The sequence below is a fragment of the Carcharodon carcharias genome, chromosome 13, assembly GCF_017639515.1.
Source record: "Carcharodon carcharias isolate sCarCar2 chromosome 13, sCarCar2.pri, whole genome shotgun sequence".
Taxonomy (NCBI): domain Eukaryota; kingdom Metazoa; phylum Chordata; class Chondrichthyes; order Lamniformes; family Lamnidae; genus Carcharodon; species Carcharodon carcharias.
In genome coordinates this window covers 30,587,725-30,611,931 of record NC_054479.1, presented here as the reverse complement: position 1 = coordinate 30,611,931, position 24,207 = coordinate 30,587,725, and the positions used below count along the sequence as shown (strand labels likewise).

At 36.8% G+C, this 24,207-nt stretch overlaps 2 protein-coding genes across 4 annotated transcripts in view; one reads left to right on the top strand and one right to left on the bottom strand.

The window, feature by feature from the left end:
- LOC121285915 (coiled-coil domain-containing protein 157-like) overlaps window positions 1-4,376 on the top strand; it is a 49,602-nt gene extending 45,226 nt beyond the window's left edge. For both annotated transcript variants that reach the window (XM_041202857.1, XM_041202858.1), the window contains 2 exons: window positions 252-445; window positions 2,406-4,376. In XM_041202857.1, the coding sequence (XP_041058791.1) occupies window positions 252-445; window positions 2,406-2,488 (277 nt within the window). In that variant the 3' untranslated portion in view covers window positions 2,489-4,376. The remainder of the gene's footprint in view (window positions 1-251; window positions 446-2,405) is intronic.
- A 1,924-nt stretch (window positions 4,377-6,300) lies between these two features.
- rnf215 (ring finger protein 215) lies at window positions 6,301-22,543 on the bottom strand. 2 transcript variants are annotated; one of them, XM_041202855.1, is made up of 10 exons: window positions 22,238-22,543; window positions 17,467-17,601; window positions 15,111-15,182; window positions 14,652-14,737; window positions 13,431-13,485; window positions 12,143-12,247; window positions 10,829-10,948; window positions 10,377-10,514; window positions 9,567-9,669; window positions 6,301-8,994 (listed from the first exon to the last, which is right to left on the bottom strand). In XM_041202855.1, exons 1-10 carry the CDS (start codon window positions 22,529-22,531, stop codon window positions 8,972-8,974), a joined length of 1,131 nt encoding a protein of 376 aa, XP_041058789.1. In that variant the 5' UTR covers window positions 22,532-22,543; the 3' UTR covers window positions 6,301-8,971. The 2 variants fall into 2 exon arrangements, with proteins under 2 accessions (XP_041058789.1, XP_041058790.1); XM_041202856.1 differs by lacking the exon at window positions 12,143-12,247.
- Window positions 22,544-24,207: the final 1,664 nt, after the last annotated feature.

Below are 24,207 nucleotides of genomic sequence, written 5' to 3'. Positions count from 1 at the left end.
CAGTATATTCTGATGAAGACTAAGAAGGGCCATTGAACTCATATGTTCTTCAAGTATGTGTATGTGAGATGTCATGACTTGTGTAGTATATAAATATCGATAAATGCAAATCATGGGGGGGAAAAATGTTTTTAAACACAAGTTAATGAGGGTTTTAAAATGTAACTTTGGATCTGTTTTCTTCATTGAATGACTTTTGACAATATTCAAAAAAATAGCAAAAATCAACCTTATGCATGTCAACTTTACAGAGAAATAATGAAAGCCACAAGAAACATAGGTGCAAATATGAGACCCACATCCAACCAGAGGCCTTGGAGTGAGCCAAGGGAGACAACACCTTCTATTGAACGAATAAAAGAACCTGTAACAAGTGTCTTTAATTCACCAGAAATGTCTGCCATTGGTGTTTATGCAAGACTGAATAAAGCTGGGTCCTTACCGGGTATGAAAGCTATATCTGATAGCATGAGGAAGAACAATAGAAAATTACATTAGGTTTAGGTTGCATTGTGAACCATTCTATCCCATGGAGGTTGTGTCTGTGAAGCACTGCAGTACCACATTTTGTTTTAAACTTAGCAATTTTCAAACCTTGCTGTTTAACTACCAAGCCCTCTGATCAAAAGTCCAGAATGGGAGGAATCACTGTTTAACAAAATGCTAAAAAATGAACCGGGAAGAGGGGGATTACCCGTAGTACAGATCCTGATGTAATTGTTTATCATGCCACTGAAAATACGACAATCACATCAAAAAATAAAACCAGGAAATGATTCTTCCACATATATTGTAATCTACCGCCTGTATTGCTGGAACATTTCATCCCTGTTCTTCACAGCATTGCTTTTAGTGCAGTAACAAACCAGAAAGATAACGGAGAAACCATAGATTAGCCCTGCACCAACAGTAGTCTACAGGAGGTCTCTGCATATCGCAAGAACTTAAAAACATATTGACATTAAATTATTGTGTAGTATTTAGTTTGACGTTAACTAGTTTAGGAATTTTAACTAATTCACTGTATATGGTAAATGTACTAGGATAATAGCCAATTGATTTATAGGTATTTTAAAAGAACAAATGAACAATTAAAGGAGACAAGTTAACAAACCAATTGATTTATTAAAGCACTCATTAGTTATAGGTAAAATTGGCTGTTTGTATTGACATGACATCATTTTTGAAACTGGTCATCAAAGCTAAATTGAAGAGTTTTATTTGTAATAGTTATCTAGAGTGGCAATTTCTAGTCAATGCCATCTAGAGCTGGCTGGTATCAGCATCTTGTGCTAGAATCACCATGAGGCGTTTACTGAAGAATACACTGTTTACCAATACATAGTTTAAGTGTAATATAGTATATACAATGCCAACTAGCCTGTAAACATCCTACAAATTAATCTGTCAAAGTTCTACAGTCTGGTACTAGGAAAGTGTTTTTATAAATACATCACTTTCTAATTAAACATTTGAGTTGAACTTAATTAAAATGAGAAGGCAGTAAACTCATGATACTTTACTTTAGATTCTGCATTTAGTACTAAAATTGAATGTTTTACAACGTGATATAAAATTGCACTGATTTTGGTCCAAACAACTTGTGAGCGACTACTTAAATCCAACATGTTTAATGTTTAATTTTCACTTGTTAACCAGTGGCAAATGGCTGTCATGACCTGTGTAGGCAAAATTGGGTTTTTGTTTATCAATTAAAGGGCACAGCTGCATTGTTAATTAGAGATGTCTTAAATAATTATGTATAATATGTAGTGATATTTAACGACTATCAGATTCAAATCAATGATTAATTATGCTAAGATACATAACTATTGGAATCAAAAAGGTAAAATTTTCCTGTCTTCCACCATATCTTTGAAAGAACACCTGCAGAAATTCTACCTGCACGCTTCAGAAGTAGTGTCGGATAGAAAGTTTTCAGGGACATAGAAATGCATATAACTTATGAAGCCATGTAATATGCTATATATCAGGGGTGACTGGTAGCTGGTACACTTGGCAGAATTGCACAGAGACAATAAAGTTCTGTCCGGAGGAAGTCACTATACAAAATCCATTGAAAGAAACATTGGTGCTACAAAGTACAAATTGTTTACAGCACAGAAACAGGCCATTTGATTCAACAGGTTCATGATGGCATTTATGCTCCGCACAAGCCTCCTCTCCCCTGACCCACTTCATCTAATCCTGTCAACACATCCTTTTATTCTTTTCTGTCATGTGCTCATCTAGCTCCCCTTAAATACATCTACAGTTATTTAAAAATAAACATTTTTGTCCACCCACACACACCTCAAACTATTTTTTGAACAAGTGCGTACATTCCAAACTAGCGCTGGGGAAAGGCAAAATCTGACTGGTTGTATGTTCTTATTGCTGACTAGGGCTCACAAAATGGTTCACACCTCTGCAGCTGTTTTCATGCCTTCAAGAAAGGAAAAACAGGAATGTTAAAAAAAGATGGTGATGGAGGAAATTCGAAAATCTTTCTTCATTGGCTGACCAGTACAATTTTCTAGCCGTTGTCTGTGGAGTTGTTGAACAACAGATGAGCAATAGTATCTGGTCTGCAAGGTGAGGCAGAGAAGACAATACCTAATTGACCAACAGTGAACACGAAAGTGTTTGTAACATCAGCATCCTATTAATTCTCGATATGAAATTTCAACCCCATGTACTGTCCATCACAAAAACTGCCACCTGCATAGCATCACCAGCCTCCACCCCTATCTCATCTTTAACTGCTGCTCAAACTCCCTCAACTATTCCAGTGTTCTTCTGCTGGCCTCCCATTCTCCATAAATTTCACCTCATCCTAACTGTATCTTATTGTTTTCCCTTGTTCTTTCATGGGATGTGGGCATTGCTGGCAGGCCAGCATTTGTTGCCCATCACCAATTCCCCTTGAACTGAGTGGTTTGCTAGGCCATTTCAGAGGGCAGTTAAGTAGTAACCACATTGTTGTAGGTCTGCAGTCACATATAGGCCAGACCTGGTGAGGATGGCAGATTTCCTTCTCTAAAAGGACATTAGTGAACCAGCTGGGTTTTTACAACAATCGACGATAGTTGTCATTATTACCATCAACTGAGACTAGCTTTATATTCCAAATTTGCACCTGCACCAACTTGCTCCTGCTCACCTCTCACTATTGACCTTGCTGACCTCCATTCTACTCTCACCTCAAATTATAATTCTCAACCTTCATGGCCTTGCCCCTTTTGATTTCAGTGGGGAAGGTTTGATGCACTAGCTGACCTTTTCCTGCCCATCATTTTTGTATGTAACCTCCTTCAGCCTTACAATCTCCCCAGCCCCAAACTCCCAGTTCCTCCAACTCTGGTCTCTTGGATGAGATGACCTTCACTACTTCTGCTGTTACCAGCATTCCATATCAGCATTAACCTTTGGCTGGCAACATCCCAAATTAGCCCATTCCTTTGGCAAGACTTTCTTTCATTTACATGACTAATTAAGAGGCAAAAGGTGTCAGAGGAGTCACTGATAAACAGACAAGTACACATAGCACAAGCTTCCTGTATATGTTCTCATAATTAATGCTCATCCTCGGACAGGAAAAGAGACACAACTGCTTAACCTACTTTCCAAAAATGGTACTTGTTAAGCACCAGAAGACAATACAAGACTACTGAGCTGAGACAGTAGAGATGTGTAAATGACTGGTAGTTTTTTTTTACAATATGCAAAATAGAGATTACATTTGCCATTCAAGTGAAATGTATCATTTGCCTTCCATTGGTTGGTAAGATGTGTGTTGTATATTGTGTAGGAAAAGCTAGATCCTATCACTATGAAACATAAAATGCTTTAGTGTGAAGAGATGTAGGAAAATACAGGCTTGAGTCACATGACAAGATCGAGCCTCAGCTATGCTGTACAGGTGCACTGCTCATCAGGTCTATGATTTGCATCAAGAAAGAATGCAGAAGATGCATGGAAAAATGGAAGTCACTCTGAAAATTACTTTGCTTTTTGTACCCACCAGTTCAGAAGATTAACTGATTACATGTCAACCAGAATGAAACACAAACTTAGTGATGGAGAATGCAGCTTCTTTTGATGGCGATCAATGGAAGTTGTTGATAATTTAGGGGAAAGATTTCCTGTTCACTATTTGTAGTGAAGTAGTTAACGGTGTTTGTGAAAGTAATATGTTTTCTCAAGGAGGTTAACAGGGTTGGTAACTGCTGTATAAATTATGAAAAGAACAAAATAACCCTGTTTGAAGTACAATGAAGACTACAATCAGCCATTTTTTAAAATCAGGCACAGGCTTTTTATTTATGACTTTTGGAACAAGAACTACAAAGAAAATGTCACAATAAAGCATGTTTCTGAATTACTTTCAAACAGCTTCAGTTCAGAAAAGTTTTGCAACAGTTAACCACAAAAAGCTCTCATTGCCTCAGCACATCTTCCCCCCTCTCCACCACGGTTATAACATGGTATTTGTGCTTTTCAAAAAAAAAATTAAAACATCTTTCTAAACAATTAAGTTTATAGAATGACACTTTATAACATACGTTTTGTACCCACCAGTTCAGAAGATTAACTGATTACATGTCAACCAGAATGAAACACAAAGACTTAGTGATGGAGAAAGAAAAATGTGAAAAAAGTAACTTCACACAGCTTCTTTTGATGGTGATCAACCATTATTGTAAACTCATTATTGAAGCAAATTGCAGCATGCAAGTAACATGGTAGGTGGTGTATATTTTTTGATTCACTTAAAGCCCTTGTCTAAAATTTAAATAAACGATAATACACTGCAAAATAAATTAAATTTTGTACAATTGTAGTTAAACAGTACAAAGAACAAAATAACTATAAAAAATTCAAGTTATAGCATTTATATTGAAAAAGATTCTAATAAATAGACATAATACTACACTAAAGCACATTAGGTTTGTTAGTTATCTACTGACTAGTTGGGAATGGGGAAGGTAAGTGGCTGTCTTTGAGGTGAGTTAGCTCCATGATTACAAGCCTAATGAGATTGGAAAAGACTCCATAGTTAACCAAACTAGGCAGGTCTGTAGTACTTTAGGGCATTGCTATTGATTATCCAGTCATCCTTACTCACTGATGTTATCTGGGTAAATAAGGGCTAGGATTTTTCCTACTTGACTCCAGATAATTCGACATGCCAATTCCCCAACAGGGTGGATGATCCTAACTGAAGAACATAGCAGCTTGAAACCAATGCTCTGCAGGTAAGCAGCATAGTTCTAGCTGGTTATTTAGGTGTCCTTAGTTCTTACCAATTGCACTCAAGTTCTCTGAGCTTAAAAACAAAAAAACTGCGGATGCTGGAAATCCAAAACAAAAACAATTACCTGGAAAAACTCAGCAGGTCCGGCAGCATCGGCGGAGAAGAAAAGAGTTGACGTTTCGAGTCCTCATGACCCTTCGACAGAACTCTGTCGAAGTGTCATGAGGACTCGAAACGTCAACTCTTTTCTTCTCCGCCGATGCTGCCGGACCTGCTGAGTTTTTCCAGGTAATTCTGTTTTTGTTCTGAGTTTAGTCAAATGAGATGTATTTTTCAAGGAAATGAACTAGTTTATAATTATTTAATCCAATGTATTCCAGAGATATACCCATCTATAGCTTCTGTACCAATGATCCACAGAAAATTTAGCCCCTGATCCATATTGAAGACACTAGCCTTTCCATGTGCATCTATTTTGTAGTTTTCAGATTGACTATTGGCTTGATATAACAATGCCATTCCATATATATTTACCATAACAAACACTGAATCACCATTTGTTAACAGTATGTGAAATGGGTAAATTTCCGTTAAATGCTACAATCATCATAGTTGCTCATTTTTAAGAGTGTGTATCCGTAACTGGAACTGGACTAAAAGTGTAGCCCCCTGGGCAGAGAATGGTAGTTTGAATTTTAAATTTAGCTGATGTTAAGGAAAATTCTTTCTGCTAGATTTAAGCACCAGAGTGAGAAAAAGGCATCAACTCCTGGAACTCATTCTCTCACATCATGCTCAACTAATCCTATCATGAACTCTATCCAAATTAAATCATCTCCTAAGAAAGTAACCAAACGAAGTGAACTTCCAAGATAACTTCTCCCCACCCCTAAAGAGTAATCTACACAAACTATAAACGTACTGCCTAAGCTTACAATTCCACTCAATGGTCAGAATTTTATGGCCCTGTCATGACAGGGATGGAGCCGTAACATGTGGCAAGCTGTTCAAACGTCCATTGGCTTCAGTGGGACCGTAAAATCCTGCCAGTGTTAAATTCCACCCATTGTTTTCCATGAGCGATTGATCCATGATCCAAACAACAATAAGCCCTTCATGTTTTTTCAAGTTGGTTTGAGCGAGTAGTGATGTTCTGAGACAATTTTTGTTTTAAATTATTGACACAAGCAATAATATAAAAGTTTTCTTATGAAACCAAATTAGGGAGCATGACAAATATTGAAGACTGTGAGAAACTGCAGGACATAGGCAAATTAGGAGATTGGACAGACGGGTGACAGATTCGGTTCAATGTAGAAATGTAAATTTTAAGAGCAAGAACTGTGAAAGAAAGTATATCCCAAATTGTACTATCCTTAAATTTGAGGAACAGGGTGCAGATACATGGATCTTTAAAGGTGGAAGTGCAGCTAGAAAAGGCAAATAGGATACTGGGTTTTATATATAATGCCAACGGATGTAAAAGCAAGGAAGAATACTTGATTTTAGGATATATTTGGGGATATTGTATACAGTTTTGGCAACTATAATTGAAAGAATATCAGCAACGTGTGAAGACTACAGCAAATACTCTGGATGCAACACAGAAATAAAACATAGATGTAAAGAAAGGTCAATAAAAATCCAAGAAGTTTTTTAGATTATGAAATGTTTTGAAAGGGTAAACCATGAAATATTGGATGGGATTTTCTGCTCCTGCCTGCTGCTGGGATCTTCAGTCCCACCACAAGTCAATGGACTTCTGGCTGGGGGGGCCAGAAAATCCCGGCCATTGACTCTGCTGATTTGTATAATAGAAACATGGGATTAAGACTCCAGATTATCACAAGAACTAAATTTATCTTTATAACTTTCTGTATGAAGTCAAATACTGTTGACTACAGACACTATGACTTAATTTAGAAGTCAGGTGGATCAGTATTTGAAAAGGATGAAATTAAAAGGTAAGGAAAGGACAGTGAAATAGGATTAGAGTAAATAGCTCCACTTAAACAGTTAGCAATAATATTTTGCATCTATACTTATCATTTTAATCTACTTATCAAGATATTTATCCAGACTTTTAAAATCAAATCACAATTAATGCTTTTGCTCGGCTTTTACTGCATATTTGCACTGCTCTTTAGTGGACAGCAAAATCTCTAATCTCAATTTGCACTTGTTAATTCTGTATTCATGTCTTCTGCCCACATCCATGTTAATCATGTCTACTGGCATTTTAGACATTTGAACCACAATCCTTCAAACTCCTCTGTTCCATTGAAAATCACTTAAGCAACTTAAACCACTCGTCCTAAATTAGGGTGTGAAGGATATGAATTATTCTAGACATTCTCTTCTGGTATCGAATACAAAAATGTCTGTTTGAAGTTACCCCAAAATGCATAGTATTCTTACCAGTCTGTTGTACTTTTACTGTTTAAAAATATTGAAATCTTGGGAGAGTTGGAAGCTACACATTGAATGAACTAAGGAAACTAAAGGTTATGAAAAACAAGAACAGCAGCCTGCAACAGTGGGAGCTGGTGTTCAAAGGCACTGGAATGTTTAAGTTCAAGTATTTTTCATGGAACAAGAAAAAAAGTTTTAATGTTTTGTTACTACAGTCTTCACCTTGTTAAAAGTCTTTCCCCTCCCTATGCAAGAACATTTTACAATGCAAAATGCACACTTTGAGAATTGGATCATTAACATTTTCTATTAAAGCACATGCACTCAATTGTTACATTTTAACCCTCTGGGGGAAACACTTAGGTATATCCAAATTGCTCCAAAAATTCAAATTACACTCATTAGCTGTTTAAAAAAAAAACTACAGTGAGACTATTGCCTGTATTTTAAAAATACAGATTTAATTTGCAAGAACAGTGATCTAGCCAACTGTCATATAATTGTATTTCTACATTACAAGCACCTGATCACTTTATAGCAATAAAGTGCCATACATGTGTGAGGAAGATTTGAGTTAACAAGGTTTTTATTTATTTGATTAGGTGGAAAGGATTTCAGACTTTAAGATATATAAGCTTCTCAATAATTCATGGTTATTTTCATAATGAAAAATGCAATATACATTATCAGGGATAATAAATTGCTTGATTTAGACTCAACTGTTCTTAATACACCCGCAGTTTAATCGTGAAACGGGTTCCCACAAGCTGTCAAAAACTTTGAAAGGTTTTAAATGCTCCAAGTGCACATCTGTCCTGTGACCTATCTGTGAAGAACACAACTTTGCACTTATAGCTGCTCCATGAATAGCCTCTGTGATTTATAGGCCAGAAGCAATAATGACTAAATAACTATCAGCAGTGCTTTTTCACAACAGTTATAGATGTAAACTTTAAGGAGAATAAATATAGTCAATAAATAAAGAGGAAAAAAGCACTGTTACTTCAGCATGAACATATGAAGCCTACCAAATAGGTTTGGCCTTTAATGGTTTAACCACTAAATCAAATAGTCCATCTAACTAACTCATTGTTCATGAGTATACCAAAAGCAGGTTACCTCATGTTTGTGCAAGTCAATAAATCAATCAAATGCATGTTAAAGTCAAGTGTTCATTTGATTACCACAAATTTAACTAGTTGTGCAGAATGGAATGAATAAAGTGCAATATAGAAAGTCTTAAGATGTACATAGATTGAGCGGTGGAAGTCATCACTGTTTTCTGTTCTTGAGAGAATAAATTCAGCTGTTCTCATATGGATCACCTTTTTTAAGAAAAAAAAAGGATACAAGACAATAAATACAGGATAATTTGGTTCTATTTTTCCTTTCATGCACAAATTTAACCCCTGCTCTCTCCTGAACATAGTGATGCATGGTTTGGTACAGTCCCTTGGTTGAACCTATGTAATTTCCAGCCATTCTTCATCTGTTCTACAGATGTCAGGAAATTATGTGACCATGAAGACCTTCAAAACAAACCTGATGCTGTCCTCACTTAACTTATACATTAGCAGGGCTAAGTAGGCACCAATAAAGAATTATCCCAGGAATATTAAAGTTAAGTGTACATTTCAGAAATTGTCTTTTAAATTTGGATTAAAACATTTTAACAAGATTGCTCCTGTGATGTGTCTTAATACATCAATTCTACACATTTCTGTCTAGAAGATCTGTTAAACAGTTTATTAACTGATATATTTTTCTGCATATAAAGATGCAGAGTTATGGGGATTAAGTGGGTAAATGGGGCTCACTGACTAGCTCTAAAGAGAGCCAGCATGGATTTGATTGCCCAGGTGGCCTCCTTCTATACAGTAATGACTATTATTCTTACCTAGTGCATGTCGTTTACACAGGGGGCATGTCTGTTGAAGTAGCAGCCAAGGATCAACACAGTCCCTGTGAAACTCGTGAAGACAAGGAAGCACTCGTAAACACTACAAATAAAAATCATATTAAATATCTTCAAAGCATTTTTCCCTTCACCAAAAGAACTTAATCCAATGTTCTAAGTATAAAGTTTTCATTTTAGGAACAATTTGAATCAAGTGACTTTTGTTCAATTGTATTGTTAAAGCACACTATTAAATGACCCTCAAACATAGCATTGCTTAATGACTTATTAATAGGTGACATTAGCTCCTAGAATAGCTCATCTACTTAAGGCTGTGGACAGCTGAATTATACAGACTAAGGAAATATTAAGGAAAATCTGAATCTGAAATACAAGTAGATAGTGCTTCAAAGAGTGTCATGGGATCTTTTATTTCTGAACAGACAAATGGGACTTTGTGATTGTTTAATGTTTCATCCAAATGAAAGCACTTCTGACAATACTACACAACCTCAGAACTACACAGAAGTATAAGCCTACATTAGGTGCTTAAATCTTTGGAATGGGGCTTAAACCCATAACCTTCTGACTCACAGATGAGATTGCTACCACTGAGACACAGTTGATGCTTTTATTAATTTGTATTTAAAGTCACGATGGTTCAAAAACCCATTAACACATTTTGTAGTAAGAAAGAGATCCAAGCAAAAACAAACACAGTAAAACAGTGAAAGAGCATTTAAATAAATATCAGTTACTTTTATCACCCGCTTCCTTGCCTTGTAATTCAAATCACAAATGGAAATACACCTGATTTTTATGAAATTCTTCCAAGCACACTGCACAACTCTCAAGTTCTTGGGATTGTGTTTTCCGTCTTTTATTTGGATAATATTTTCTAGTTTTCAATGCTGATAATTGCTTTAAGATTTGTTGCTTCAAGTTTATCTGCAAGCAAATAATAATGAAGGGATCAATGATAGTACTTAAAATCGTGTTTAGTAATTTAATTTGTTTATAAAGCAAATTTCAATAACATTCTTTAAATTAAGTTAACCAAATTATAAAATATTAAATAGTTTCTAATCTCCACTTTTAAGTTATGATATAAAGTCCCATTTTCTTTGACGCAGCAAGGATATGCAAACCAATAAAATGCGACAAAAATTGCGTCAAAATTGGATCACTTGTTATAAAATAAAATTTCTTAGCCATTATATCATCAGTATAATTACTTGTTTAGACAGGCATGAGACACCAACCTCCATATCTTCTGTGCTTGGTTCATAATGTCTGTATTGCCACTGAGCCTGTACAATTACTCCAGTACTCAAGATTAAACCCACTAGCAAGATAGTGTTCCACAGCTGCTGCAGATATTTCTGTAAAGGAAAATGGAATTCATTCCTACTCCAGAGGCATGAGCAAAAAGTCTAGGCTGACACTCCAGTAGAGTTCTCGGGGAGTTTTGCGCTGTTGGAGTTGCTGCCTTTTGGATGAGACGTTAAACCGAGGCCTTGTCTGCTTTCTAAACTGGTCATAAAAGTTCCCATGGCACAACTTCAATGAGTATGGGAGTCTTGGCGTCCTGACCAATATTTCTCCCTCAAATCAACATCACAAAAAGGACAGATTATCTGGTCATTATCACAAAGCTGTTTGGCCGAGCTTGCTGGGTGCAAATTGTCTGCTGCATTTCCTACATTACAATAATGACTGCATCTCAAAAAGTACTTCATTGGCTGTAAAGGGCTTTGGGATCTCCTAAGGTCATGAAAGATACTATGTATATCTAACTTGTCATTTATTGTCTGCTTAGAATCTCTAAGGCCATTTATCTAATTTATGAGCTCTTGTGAGGCTTCAGTTTTTTTTTCATTTTATCACACAAAAAGGTTCTTCTGGTTCTACTGATTGTTTATTTCTCATTCAAACTTAAAGACTTTCGAACAAATAACTTAGTTTTCTGACTGAACACACTTAATTAACCGAGGCAGTGCATAATACAGTAGGTTGTGGCATATAAGTCGACCCTTCATATAAGATGTCCCCATTTCCTCAGCCCTGCCACCCACCTCCCCACTGCTGACCTTTCAGCCATGACATGCTATATTCACATTAGTAGTCAGACTCGATTTTTCACCCCACAAATGGATGTTTTCCTTACCGGTACCTTATAACTGGGCACAAGGGATCAAGCAGGTGATACCAGGCTATGTTGTGAAGATGCACAGGGGTTTAAGACATGCTCACACAGAGCAGACCCCACGCGGCGAATGACAAAGACAACGACCATCTACACCCATACCAGCAGTTCACTTTTATAGTCAGTGTATAACTCAAGCCCTGTTTTTGGAGGGATTTTGAGGTTTCAAAGATCAACTTATACACCCACATCTACAGTAACTAGATTTCTGACTTCTGTCAATGATAAATCTGAGCCAATTACTAGTTGCTTGATAGCAACATAAACTAGCATACCCTTTGACTTTCCCTTCCTCTTACTAAATGGGGATGGGTTGCAACAGAAAATAACAAATTTTTGAGTGAAACTGAAAGGGTATTACATTACATACCTGAACCTGTGAGCTGTTCTCTCCTGTACAAATCACTCCTTGCCATTCCCCGTACAGACCACCTCGTGAACGCCCACAGGTTGACCACAGTGTTAAAGTTACTCCCTGATGTTTAAAAAAAAAAGGATTTTCACTCCAAGATTCCTTCATAATAATGCTGATTTTTTTTAAGGATTCAAGAAATGCTTAATGAGAAATCTGGTGCACACTGTTGCACTTGCATTATTTTGGAATTGTTGAACCACTTTACCCACTAACAATTGGGGGTACTTTTTTTGTTTTTGGTAGTTCCAAAGCAGAAAGAATACATAATGACAACAAGGATGTAATTCCAATTCACAATTCCCACAAATTCCTGCTACATGCTCCCAGTGCATGACCTCTGTGCAATGTAGCTTGAATTTTTTCCCATTATTAATGCCTTCCTTCTGCTCCTCTTTAGATCTAACTGCATGACGTGATATTTCCCCAATCAAGAAAGCAGGCAAACTACTAGATTACAGCCTTCTACCAAGGTTGCTCAAATTCACTGTTGCAGGGTGCATGAGAGAAGTCTACAATGACACATCCTCCAATTACCCATAAATTCTCCATACTGGCAATTTGCTTGCTGGTCCAATGAGTTTAGTCATAAACCATAAAGTTCAATCTCTGGTTTCTGCTGGGTTAGCTGATCTCAGCCAGAGCAGTGTGGTAGGGTTTGACAATTTACCTTTGGACCCGTGGGTTAGAGAAGAGACAATTGCCCAGCGTTGTCATTCCTCATCATTATATAGTAACCACGCCTGAAAATTTGCATGGGTGCATATTTGGGAAAATCAGGGCAAGACTCGATGGTGATGTCTCTGGGGCTGAATAGACTGTCTATGTTCACCATCCAATATCACACAAACAAGCAGCAGTTGTGAAACAGTTGCACAGCAAAGAATCAACACCTTAAGAACAGAAGGGGAAAAACTGTGTGCAAAACCAAGAAAAGAACAAGTTTTCTTTTAGACCTTCACACAAGTATCATCAACTCAATATCTTTGGTATTGTCTTCCAAAACTGACATATTTACTTTATCCATATTAAAGATACTGTCTATCTTTGTCTGTATTAAAGACACCAACAGTAAAATTCCAGCATGAATTTTGCTTAGTTCACAAGCTACAAAGCTAGGGTCTGACTTATCAAATAATCTTAATGGTCAATTGGCTAGCCTCAAAGTCATGGATACATTTTATGATAACTCAACAATCACACTGCAGGCTCTCAAAATCTAAAAATAAAGTAAGATTTGACATACCAGATTATCCTGAATTATGTTTTTAAAGGTTATTTTGGCAGATGCGCGAAGACCACTGCAATGGAAAAGGATTTCAATGAATGTTATCTTTAGCATGCCTAAGATATGTATAGTTGTCAATCTAAGTAAAAGTAAACCTAAAGACATAGTGTGTACAATCAACCTTACTACCCCTCTTTTAAGATACCTGTAAAGAACAGCTGCACCATGAGTGCTACTTATATGCCTAGTTCATTGCCACTGCAGATCTTTAATGGAGTAAAGTATGGCAGTGCAGAGTGCAGCTTTAAAATTAGTATTTACCTAGGGCATTGATGTGGGTGAGTTTAAATATGACTGTACTTCAAAGAAATTCAGCATGAAGAGATTTGAGACCTTGAGGGATTTGAAAAGGTGCTATATAAGCAAATTCTTTCTATTCCTTCATGGATTGTATGTTATGATTTATGTAGCTTCAGGTTTGAATATTGGATTTTAGGACTACATGTTGAAAATACATTAATGAACCAATATTACATGACATGCAGGGAGGGCAAATAAACAATATCAGCAAACATTTTCTACTGCCCAGAGGTTTTGTCGCTATTATTCACTTCTCAGAATTTTATTATATACAGACCTAAAAAAGAGACAAAGTTCCAAGGTTTTGTGATGCTGCAATGTGCCTTGCTGTCCAATAGAAAGAGGTTTTCTACTCAGTCTCCACAGGGCAAGTTTTAGGAAGGTACAGAGCAGCAGGCAGGCACATTCTCACAGAGAATGGGGGAGAAAAATCAACATTGGCTGAGGTAATCTCACTCGCCTCTTAGATGGACTTTGTAAGGCTTAGGCACTGACTGTTGGGCCCTTAAAGCCTGAAATGGTAAGTGCACAGTGAGTCCACCATGTAAGAGGGAATGTGGAAAATAATGACACTCTTCCAAAAAAATCTTAGATATTCCAAATTCATTGTGATCATTAATAAATAAAAACAGTAAACAGCGCTTATGTTAATTTCACATGGTGAACTGCAGAACACACAGCCATAAGACAAGCACAATTTCCAATTGTTGAACAATTAAATTTAAAATTTCATGATTTCATTTGAGTTAAAATAGATTTTATCAGACACATTTTATAACAAAATGTTACAAAATGCCTTGAATGACTACAATCTGTGATGGTTGAATCAAAATGATACACACACTAAATAAAAATGAACATAATAATGCTTTGTCTTACTTTAATAGGGCTCCCAGAAGCTTCGTTACATTTTCAGAGCTTTGCATTACGACCACAGGTTTTGAAAGCACTTGAGAGATGTCCATCTTAGAAAAAATACAAATAATAATTCTTTCACTATAATAAAGATTCATTGTTGAATTATAAAATGCTCAGAAAAAGGCAATTAAAATAATATTTATCAGAGCAAAAGATAAACAGTGAATGTGGTAAAACAATTCACATTCACAATTATCTGGTTTTAAAAAAACTGCAGCCGCTGATACCCTTAACAATAGAAGGCGAGGTTGGACAATAAATAGTTGCAGGGTTTAGTAAGAAGCCCTAAAACAAAGAGAAACCTAAATAGCTGTAAATTTAAAAGGACTCAGCACAAATCTTTAAATCATTCTGAATAGACTCTATGACTGTGCAATATATGTTATATATTGTATGAGAGCAAATACACTTTTGAGTTACCTCAGTGAAGGCGTTTTGATTTAAAACCAGAATCAACAGTGCAGATGCTCCCAGAACAAGCGCTCTTTTCATCTGCAACAATAGAAGCCATTTTTACTGGGAGGTCAGACAGTAATTTTGGCATTAAGCATGTCTAAATGTGCATCTATAAAACATCAGAACAACTGGCAGTCTAAAGTTTGCTGTAAATCAGAAAATTATCTTAATGAAGTCTGTTATTAAATTATGAGCCATCACCTGTCATAATTTTCTATTGTGCCCTGCGTTAGTAATATATTGTATAAAATATATTGTGTTAGTAATATATTGTATAAAATATATTATTTACTTAGAAAATACCAATAGATTCTCTAGCTTTATTACTTCTGAACAGCAAGCTTAAATGTAATGTACAGTACATTAAATTCAGCACTGTCAACTCAGATCAGGCTTCACTGACAAATCCAACATTGAAATGAATTGCTCTCTGTAAAGCTGTGTGAAGTTACAGAGTTACAATCACCAAATCTCCAGGACTGTCCTGGAGTCTCCAGGAATTAAGGGTTAATCTCTTGGACATTGCTGCAAACAACCCAGGAGAAAAATCCACATAGGCAGTAACAAACAAGTGTGTGTATTTTACTTTCTTTAAGAAACTTTTGTGCATGAATTATAAGGATTTTGAGAGATGGTGGCTAGGGATGGTGAGGCAGTCTGTTTGGCTAGTTGGGGCATTGGAGGTTGCAGGAGATTTGATGAATCCTCCAGGGATATGTTCCACCAGATTGACAACCCTACCCAGTATGGGGATATGCAACAATAATTGTATTTCTGCACCAGCAGGATCAGCCATCCAAGATTACAAGCCTGCTACAAGGACATGAATCCATTTCTTCGCTCATTTTTAAAATGATCTTTTCTTCAAGTTTGTTTCATTATAATTATTTCTGTTAGTGTGATTTCTGCTACTGTTGTCAGAAGAGATAATTTCTTCATAACTCCAGTTGAAAACATCCTTTCAAAGAGTTACAATGAATTTCATGGAAAAAAAATGTACATTTTTTAAACAACTTTATAATGAAAATTTTATGAAACAAATTCTATCTTAGGAAAACATAATTCTGGTATTAAAATAAATGCTATGTGCAAAAGGTTTCCTTACTTGCAAGCTAAAAATTACTCTGCTCAAAATCCTTGCCAAAAAAGGGCTACACTTCCCGTAAACCAGAGTTAGTCAATATAAAATGTAGTTATGAATTGCAGACTTATGGAAGTATTCAGCTTTAAATGCACTAGGAAAACAAACATTGCATGTACATCATGAAAATATTAAAAGAACCTCAGGAATGCAACAAATACAGTGGCCTTTCCAGGAGACTGTGGTTATTAGCAGCTTTGAACTTAGTAACATTTTCCCAAGCAGCAATACTGAATATTGTTTGATTTAAATATGTTGGAAATCAATTAAAATATAGAAAGTAGCTCCAACACAACAGCTTTGTGTTTCTGTCCTGGAGGTTCAGGTTTGAAGGCCCATCTCAAATCGTACATACACTAGGGGTTTTCCTAGAATTTGCTATGGTCTCACGTGTTGTCTTTAGATAAGAGGGATAAACAGAGTGGAAAAGCAACTCATGGAAAATAAATTTCTAGTGATAGATTTTGCTTAAATGGAGACAAATTTTTAAAAAGTCTTTCACCAGTGGACTCCAGTTAACAGGTTAACTCCATTTAGTTTCATCTATAATGAAGATATTTGCGGGTAAACTTGCAACAATATGCAATTAAATTTGAGGTGATGGGAACCAAATGTACACCTGTGCCTCCAAATATTTAGATGGCTCTGCAATGTTATAAATGTTATATAATGTGCCCACAAAATGATTGCATATATTGATATAGACATTGCCTTTTTAAAGTGTATATTTGTAAAAACAGGAAGGGACTCATTTATCCAGATTAGGTTTCTCTGCATTATTGTGTAGATGCTTCAAAGAGTTATTTACCAGAAAATTAAAGTGTACACAATTTAAATAAAATGCATATAATTCAAGGTATCTTATTTTAGCCAGAATAATATATTTACATTGAATCTAATTACATAGCCTACAGCACTGATGGTGTTAATATCTTTGAAATAAGCAGTGTCATAAGCAGAACACAGGGAAAGACTGAAGATAATCTCGACAGGGAAGATGGCAGTACAGCATCTACCTGAGTACAGTTCAGAGAGATCATCACATAAGTATGAAAGGGACATTGGATTAATTCCTACAAAAGCAAACTACACTCCATAAGTGAGAGACACTAGCTTAGTAAATGGTGAATTAGATATTAATATAATTTTTCAAAAGTAAAGGCATATCATATTACTTGCCTTACTAACAACAGCTGCAGCAAATGATTCCTGCTTGTTGCTTCCTTTTCCTTCAACCTGATCTTCATCAACAGGCACAACTCCAATCCATTTCTCTCCAGTGTTTGGCTGGATGTCCAACTGTTCATCTTTAACCTTAAAAATAACCAGTAACTATGAATTTGCATCAACTAATTTTAACAGTACTTTACTAAAAGACTACATCTAAAACAGGAGTAAATTACAGATCACAGTTCTTAAAACAAAATGTATAAATGTAAAAATATCAGTCTTTTTGTGCATTTTTCAGGACTTGAGGAACTTTAAGCTCACGCACTTTGAGGAAACACATAGGTCACTTTCAATATGACCATCTTACCATTCGGAGAACTTTCAATCACTTCCTTGTAATTTGGTGATCTATTTTTCCAAACAGTATATGAAAAAGAACTGAACTTTTCTATTTAGTCAGCAATCTAAATTTAATCTGATGACCAAAAACTAATGACACATGGACTCATCAACAACATGCAAACTGATCATCCATTTATAGTTTATGACAAATGTTTGGACAGTTCCAATGTAGCTATCAGATCCAGAGAAAGTGGCACATTGCCCAATTAACCAGACAATGGTATTGCATATGCAATTCACAAAAATTCGAATGTAAGGTTGCAGCAAAACTGAATAAATAATACATGTGTCTCCCCTGCTGATACGATAAGATACTGTCGCAAAGTTAAGATTTTTCAACTGAATAGAGACACATAGCCCCCTAGAACTTTAATACTGAGAACTGAGAAAAAAAAAATGGAGGAAAATGTTTTTAGAAAGCATTTGAGTGACTGTTTCAATAATAGATCGGGACAGTGAAACATTTAAATCTTTGAAGGGATTTTTTTTTAAACTGACATGTAGGCATTATAAAAGGGATAAAACAGGAAGTAAAGTAAATATGTAATTGAAGTCCATGGCATATGTAAGATATAAGGTTGAGAGGAGATTTAATAGAGGTGTTCAAAATCATGCAAGGTCTAGACAGAGTAGTAGATAAAGAGAAACTGTTCCTATTGGTGGAGGGTGGAGAACCAGAGGACACTAATTTACAGTGATCAGTAAAAGAACCAAACGCGACATGAGGAAAATCTTTTTACACAGCAATGGTTATGATCTGGAATGCATTCGCTGAGAATGTGTTGGAGGCAGATACAAACATAGCTTTCAAAATGGAATTGGAAAAGCACCTGAAGGTGAAGAAATTGCGGAGCTACAGGGAAAGAGTGGAGGAGTGGGACTAGCTAAATTGTTGTTGCAGAAAGCAGTGCTGTAACCAGTCTATGCTTCAGTAACTTAACAACCACTTAGTACCGGTTACAAAGGAGGCATGACTGGACTGACAGATAGTCAAGTGTGGTCAAGGTTCCTTGCGCAGGCACAAGTGTGCATAAAAGGATTTTTTAGTTTCTATTATGCTAGCAGACCAACATATTCTTTTCATAACATCTGTGCACAACAGTCCCAGTGGTAAGTGTTTGGCAGTTTCTAGCAAGGGACCTTTCTTGTATATATAACCAATTAAAATAACATCTGGGTCTCCAATAACCCAGTTGTTTCATTGAAACCCTATACTTGGGAATTTTAAAATGACAGTCATAGTGGAGTCTACAGGGCAGTGTTTATAATTTAGAGTAAAATGACAGGGGTCATATGACCTGATCTGAAGTCTGCCGGACGGCAAGCATGGGTAGTTTGATTGTTAAAGATTAAAGGGGCCCAGATTGTTTTCCTGGGAAGGTGGTGCAAGATGTTTACACTTGGAGACAGTGGCAGCAAACTATGTGTTAACTACTGGATAGACGGTGAGTTTCCAAAGTCAGAGAAAAGTGTTGAGAATGATGGGTTCTAAAAATGTGCTTTAAAATGTCCATTTACTTCCAAGAAAAAAAGAGAGTTGGGATCTCAAGGATAGCTAATCAGCATTAATACCTAGATATAAGGCCAAAGTGATTCATTGAGATGGGATGAGAGGGGAAAGATTTCTAAGATATCTGTAAATTCACAAACAGACTGCCTGGGAGACAGAGAGCAGCTAGAGGCTGAAAGTCCCTATGGTTAAATGTGCAGGAATGCAGGTGGGAGTTCATGCATAGATTGAAAAGACCTAATTCGTGAGGAGTTAAAATGAAGCTGGCGCTAGAGGAAGAATCTGGTAGTTGAGTTGAGTCAGAAACTCTTGTAATATTTAAGAAGTATTTAGATATTCACTCGCGTTGCCATAGCCTCCAGGGCTAAGGGCCAAGCGCTGGAAAATGGGATTAGTGTTCTCAGATCTTTATTGACCAGTGTGGACATGATGGGCCAAGTGGTCTCTTTCTATGCTTGTAAACATCTATGAGTCTATAATCTCTGGGGGGAAAAAACCTCACTAGGAAAGACAGTTCTGAGATTAAAAGTTCCCAGGCTGAGAAATGAAAACAGCAGCAGCAAACCCTCTGGAGCTAAGAATCACCTTAGACTGCTTCCTGCAGAACTGAGTGTCTACTTTAAGGTGTTGCGAACATTTCATTCATATTTCCTATGTTTTAGGATATAACTTTTAGTTTTAGGAATTGAAGTGTTATATGTAAGACAAATGGAAACATCTGATTGCAAAACTGATACACAACTCATGAAGTAAATGCAAATCAAACAAGCTTGAGTTAATAACAGTTAAAAGCTAACCCATATTTATCTTACAAGGTCAAAGGCAGAAGTGAAAAACTTAAACAATGAATGACCCATCTGTGACCCATCTTTTTAATGGAGCTGGGAGATCTATCCTTACTTCAAAAAAAAAATTAAATTATTTATGTTGGTCCCAACTAAAAGAATCTAAAAGCTAGCAATTCTGGGAAACAGTTACAAAACTCAATGAGATATAAATTATTCATGAGTCATAGAATGAAACAGTTGTGTTGAAGGTAAAAGTGATTTATATTTCTGTTTGGAATATCCCTAGTATATAATGTTGTCATGGAGATGGGCTGTGGGGGTTAGAAGGTTCCTTTGTTTAATTTATCTAGGCATTACTCACAAAAGGCAGTTGCAGTTTTGGTCTATTGTAGGCTGACTCAGGGGAGCAAAAGGAGATAATTGTTAGTCAGGCCTGCACCTTAAGTAGAGAAAATACTACCTTTATTGTTCACTGCATGGAATGTGGGTGGAGGCTTGAACTCAGTTTGGAGACTTGGAATTCATGAGGTGAGGTGAGGTGAGGGGGGGGGGGGGGGGAAGAATCTGGAATATTTACTTAGCTTGAAGCTCAGGAAGAAATCTACAGTGGTCCTTGGTGAAAGGTAGTTAGCCTTGTGGCAGAAAGTCAGTCAGCTTAGAATACGCAGACAGAAACAATCTGCCAGAAGCTGGGAATCAGCTGTCGGATCAGCAGCTGAACTGTGGGAGCATAGAGAGCCATTAGCAACCAGGGGTGTTCCTGAAGTTTAAATCTCTAAGCAAGGATGCCATGAAATTTGAGCTGAGAAGTCCACAGTTGTGAGGCTTTGAAGAGAAGTTGGAGGATCACTTAGCCAAAAGCTAATGGAAGGATCTCCATGAAATTTCGTACCTCAGAAAATAGCTGGAACAAAGGAGAAATTAAAGTGAATTCTGGATGGCTACAGCATACCTTTGATTTAGTTCCAAGAAAAGTGAATTAACCTTCAAAATTTTGTAAAATAAGGGAACTCTTGGTGGGGGTGGGGGGGAAGTAGAAATAAAACTGGATTTATAACTTACATAGGTACAAACTATAGTATTAAGTTCATCATGCTTGCTTTAATTTTTTTAAATTCACAAAGTTTGTTTTTGTTTAAAAATGTATAGTTCTTTTAGTTAATTACTGGGTGTTTGAATTTCTATTTAAATGTTAACAGTCTCTAAAAAGATAGTAACATAGGACAGTGTAAAGTATTTCTGTGGTGTTTTCAGTTGTGCTAAAAGGTAAAGAAACAGAATGTTTTGTGGTTTGAATATAAGTTGTCTACAAAGATAGTGCTTGGCCAATAGTGCTTTTAGTCTTTGCTATAGTAAAAATCTTTAAAAAGGTGAAATCTTGCGTCATCCTTTCAGCTATTAATTGTATTTTTAAATTTCTCTTTAAAAGTTATCAGTGGCCATAATATCAAGAAAAGATTCTGTAACCAGCCATTGAAGATAAAATTATTCCAATTTGGATAAAAGTCCATTCAAAAGGCACAATACGCAACACGTTGATTTCTTCTATTAGTAATTGAAGCACATCTGGAATCACTTGGATCTAATAATATTGCATCAGGATATCAAATTACCATTTGCGTAAGTTAAAAGTAAATTGCACATATCTATAAGTGACTGATTGACGATAAATTACTCTTTGTTCAAAGCCAAATACAACGAATTATGCTTCGCCGATTAACATGCAACGCTTTGCGACTAGAAAACACGATTATTCAAAATAAAATGTCAACAACTGACATTTCTCAATTTGTTGCTGTCAACAGCTCAGTCAATAGTGGTGTATTTTGACAAGTGGACCCCGAACGAAAACACGTTAGTTCCGTCAGATCACTGGTTTTAAAAATATATCACACTGTCCACCTGGTTATTTTGCATTTATTCCCGAGCATTCCTGGTACCAACTTCAGGTCGCGGGGGGGGGGGGCGGGGGTGTTGGTGCGGGAGGGACGGCTGCTGTAGATGGTTTAGAAAGATTAAAGCATCGATGATAAGGTTTTATGCATCTGGCATCCACAAATGGACGCAATGCAGCACTTACTAATATTAAGCTTCCTTCTAAGCTGTCCTGGTTATGTTTGGGAAAGGCGTGCAGCCCCTGGTTACCTTGGCTGGGGCTCTCAGACCCGCTGCCAAGCGCCAACACGGTGCCCTGCAGGCGGTAGCTGCTGCCCGACTTGAAGCCGAACTCTGCGGACCAACCCCTTCGGGAATCCATCAGGAAAACATCTACCAAGGCCACCTTCTCGGCTGCCACCGCGCACCAGCGGAAAAAATAGCCGGCCAAGAGCGAGTAAAAGCCGAGCCGCTTCCAACAGCTCGTCGCCACCGCCATCTCCGGCCTGTCACTGCATCGTCTGTCAAGAGGGGGCAAGAATTCCTTCCGGGTCACGGGTTCACGTTCGCCCGTTACCAGGGCAACGCGGTTAGGCCCAGTGGCCGCGAGGAGCCTTCTTGCTCGTTGCTGTCCGCAGTCTGAGGAAGGGATTTTGCTGCATTGTTATCCCATTTTAAATACCTTTACTATACTTTTTGCGATCAAATCATGGCCCCGCATCTGATGAATACAGTTTTGGCCCATTTGATTTTACTGATTAGATAGGAAGATTCCCTTTATCAACTTTACAAGCTTACACATTTACAGGAGAGTGTGAACCCTGAATATGCCCTGGCACTTTTCACTATAGACGTACATTTATCTATGTCTTTCTAGTTTATATAAATCATTTCACAGACATTGAGGAAGAAGGAATGCCGACATAATCCGGGGAAACAAAACCCGTTGGAAAACTGCGAATTGATTTTTTTTAAGAGAACAGTTACATAAGATATTGCAAGATAGTTGATGCCACTACATTTTTCTAAAAGTGAGAGAATAAATTTGCAGCCCTCAGAGGGACCTGACGTCTGAAACCGCCTCTGTTGTTACAAATTTCTGTTGTTTACTTTAGCTGGGCAATTTTTATCAACTGTTCTAGCAAAAAAAAACCGATCCGTTAATGCATTTTGGTTGTGAGTTCGTCCTAGCTCTGAGTTCTATTGGTCCATGTAAACAATTAAGAACTGTCCTAGCGTAATTGTTAATGACAAAGCTGATCAAATTACCAGAATGTTCGATAAACCAGGCTGTGTAACTTTGTATTGATCATCGACATTGTTTGCTTTTTCAATGCAGTTGATTCCGGACAAATGGACAACGGATGCAAGCATATTCCAATGAAAGCATAGATTCCAGTGTATGAAACCTCTTCCCATTTACTCCCATTAGACAGAACTCCTGACAAAATTATTTTATCAGTTATGCTCTTGCATTTTAAAAATATTATGTTTTCACATGCGATTTTAAGGTAAAAATTATACAATAAATTCAACTTCATTTTTTGATCTGTTTATAAATTCACGTTTCAATGGTTCTTCCTAAACTATGAAGGTTTGCATTTACTTATGGCATAATAGTAACAAATCAGATTTATGCAAGTTTCTAAAATTATGCTGTGTCCCCTTTTCACACTGCATGTTTTACATTTGTTTATGTAACAGTCACTGCAATGCGAAATTTTATAGGTTAGAACCATAGAAAAGTTACGGCGCGGAAAGAGGCTATTCAGTCCATCGTGTCTGCTCTTTGTGATGTATTGGTGTGATAAGGTGTTACATAAATTTAAGTATTATTTATTGTTAACATAATATGTCAACTTGTTTTGGTTGTACTATTCATTGACAGAAGTTGCTTCTGGCGTTAATAAACGTTAATGTGCAAGTTTTCCAACAATAGCCATTTATAGTATTGCAATGAAATATGGCTCCCTCCAATCTGTGTTGTCAGATTGCTTGTCCAACATCCAGTCTTAGATGGGTCACAACTTCCTCCAGCCAAACACTGGAAAGACTGAAGCCATCATCTTCAACCTCTGCCACTGATTCCCTATCACTAATTCTTCCCTCCTGGTCTCATGCTGAGCAAAATTGTTCAAAATCTAAATATTATATTCAGTCTGAGCTTCCAGCTCA

Bases quoted from the DNA above. Each gene is read 5' to 3' on its own strand.
- rnf215 (XM_041202855.1), bottom strand. From the start codon at position 22,531: ATGGCGGTGGCGACGAGCTGTTGGAAGCGGCTCGGCTTTTACTCGCTC. The intron at 17,602-22,237 runs GTAAGTGCTGCA...GTTATTTTTAAG, and splicing joins TAGAAGGAAGCTTAATATTA to GTTAAAGATGAACAGTTGGA. The intron at 9,670-10,376 runs GTGTATTTCCAT...TTTTATTTGTAG, and splicing joins AAGAATTTCATAAAAATCAG to TGTTTACGAGTGCTTCCTTG.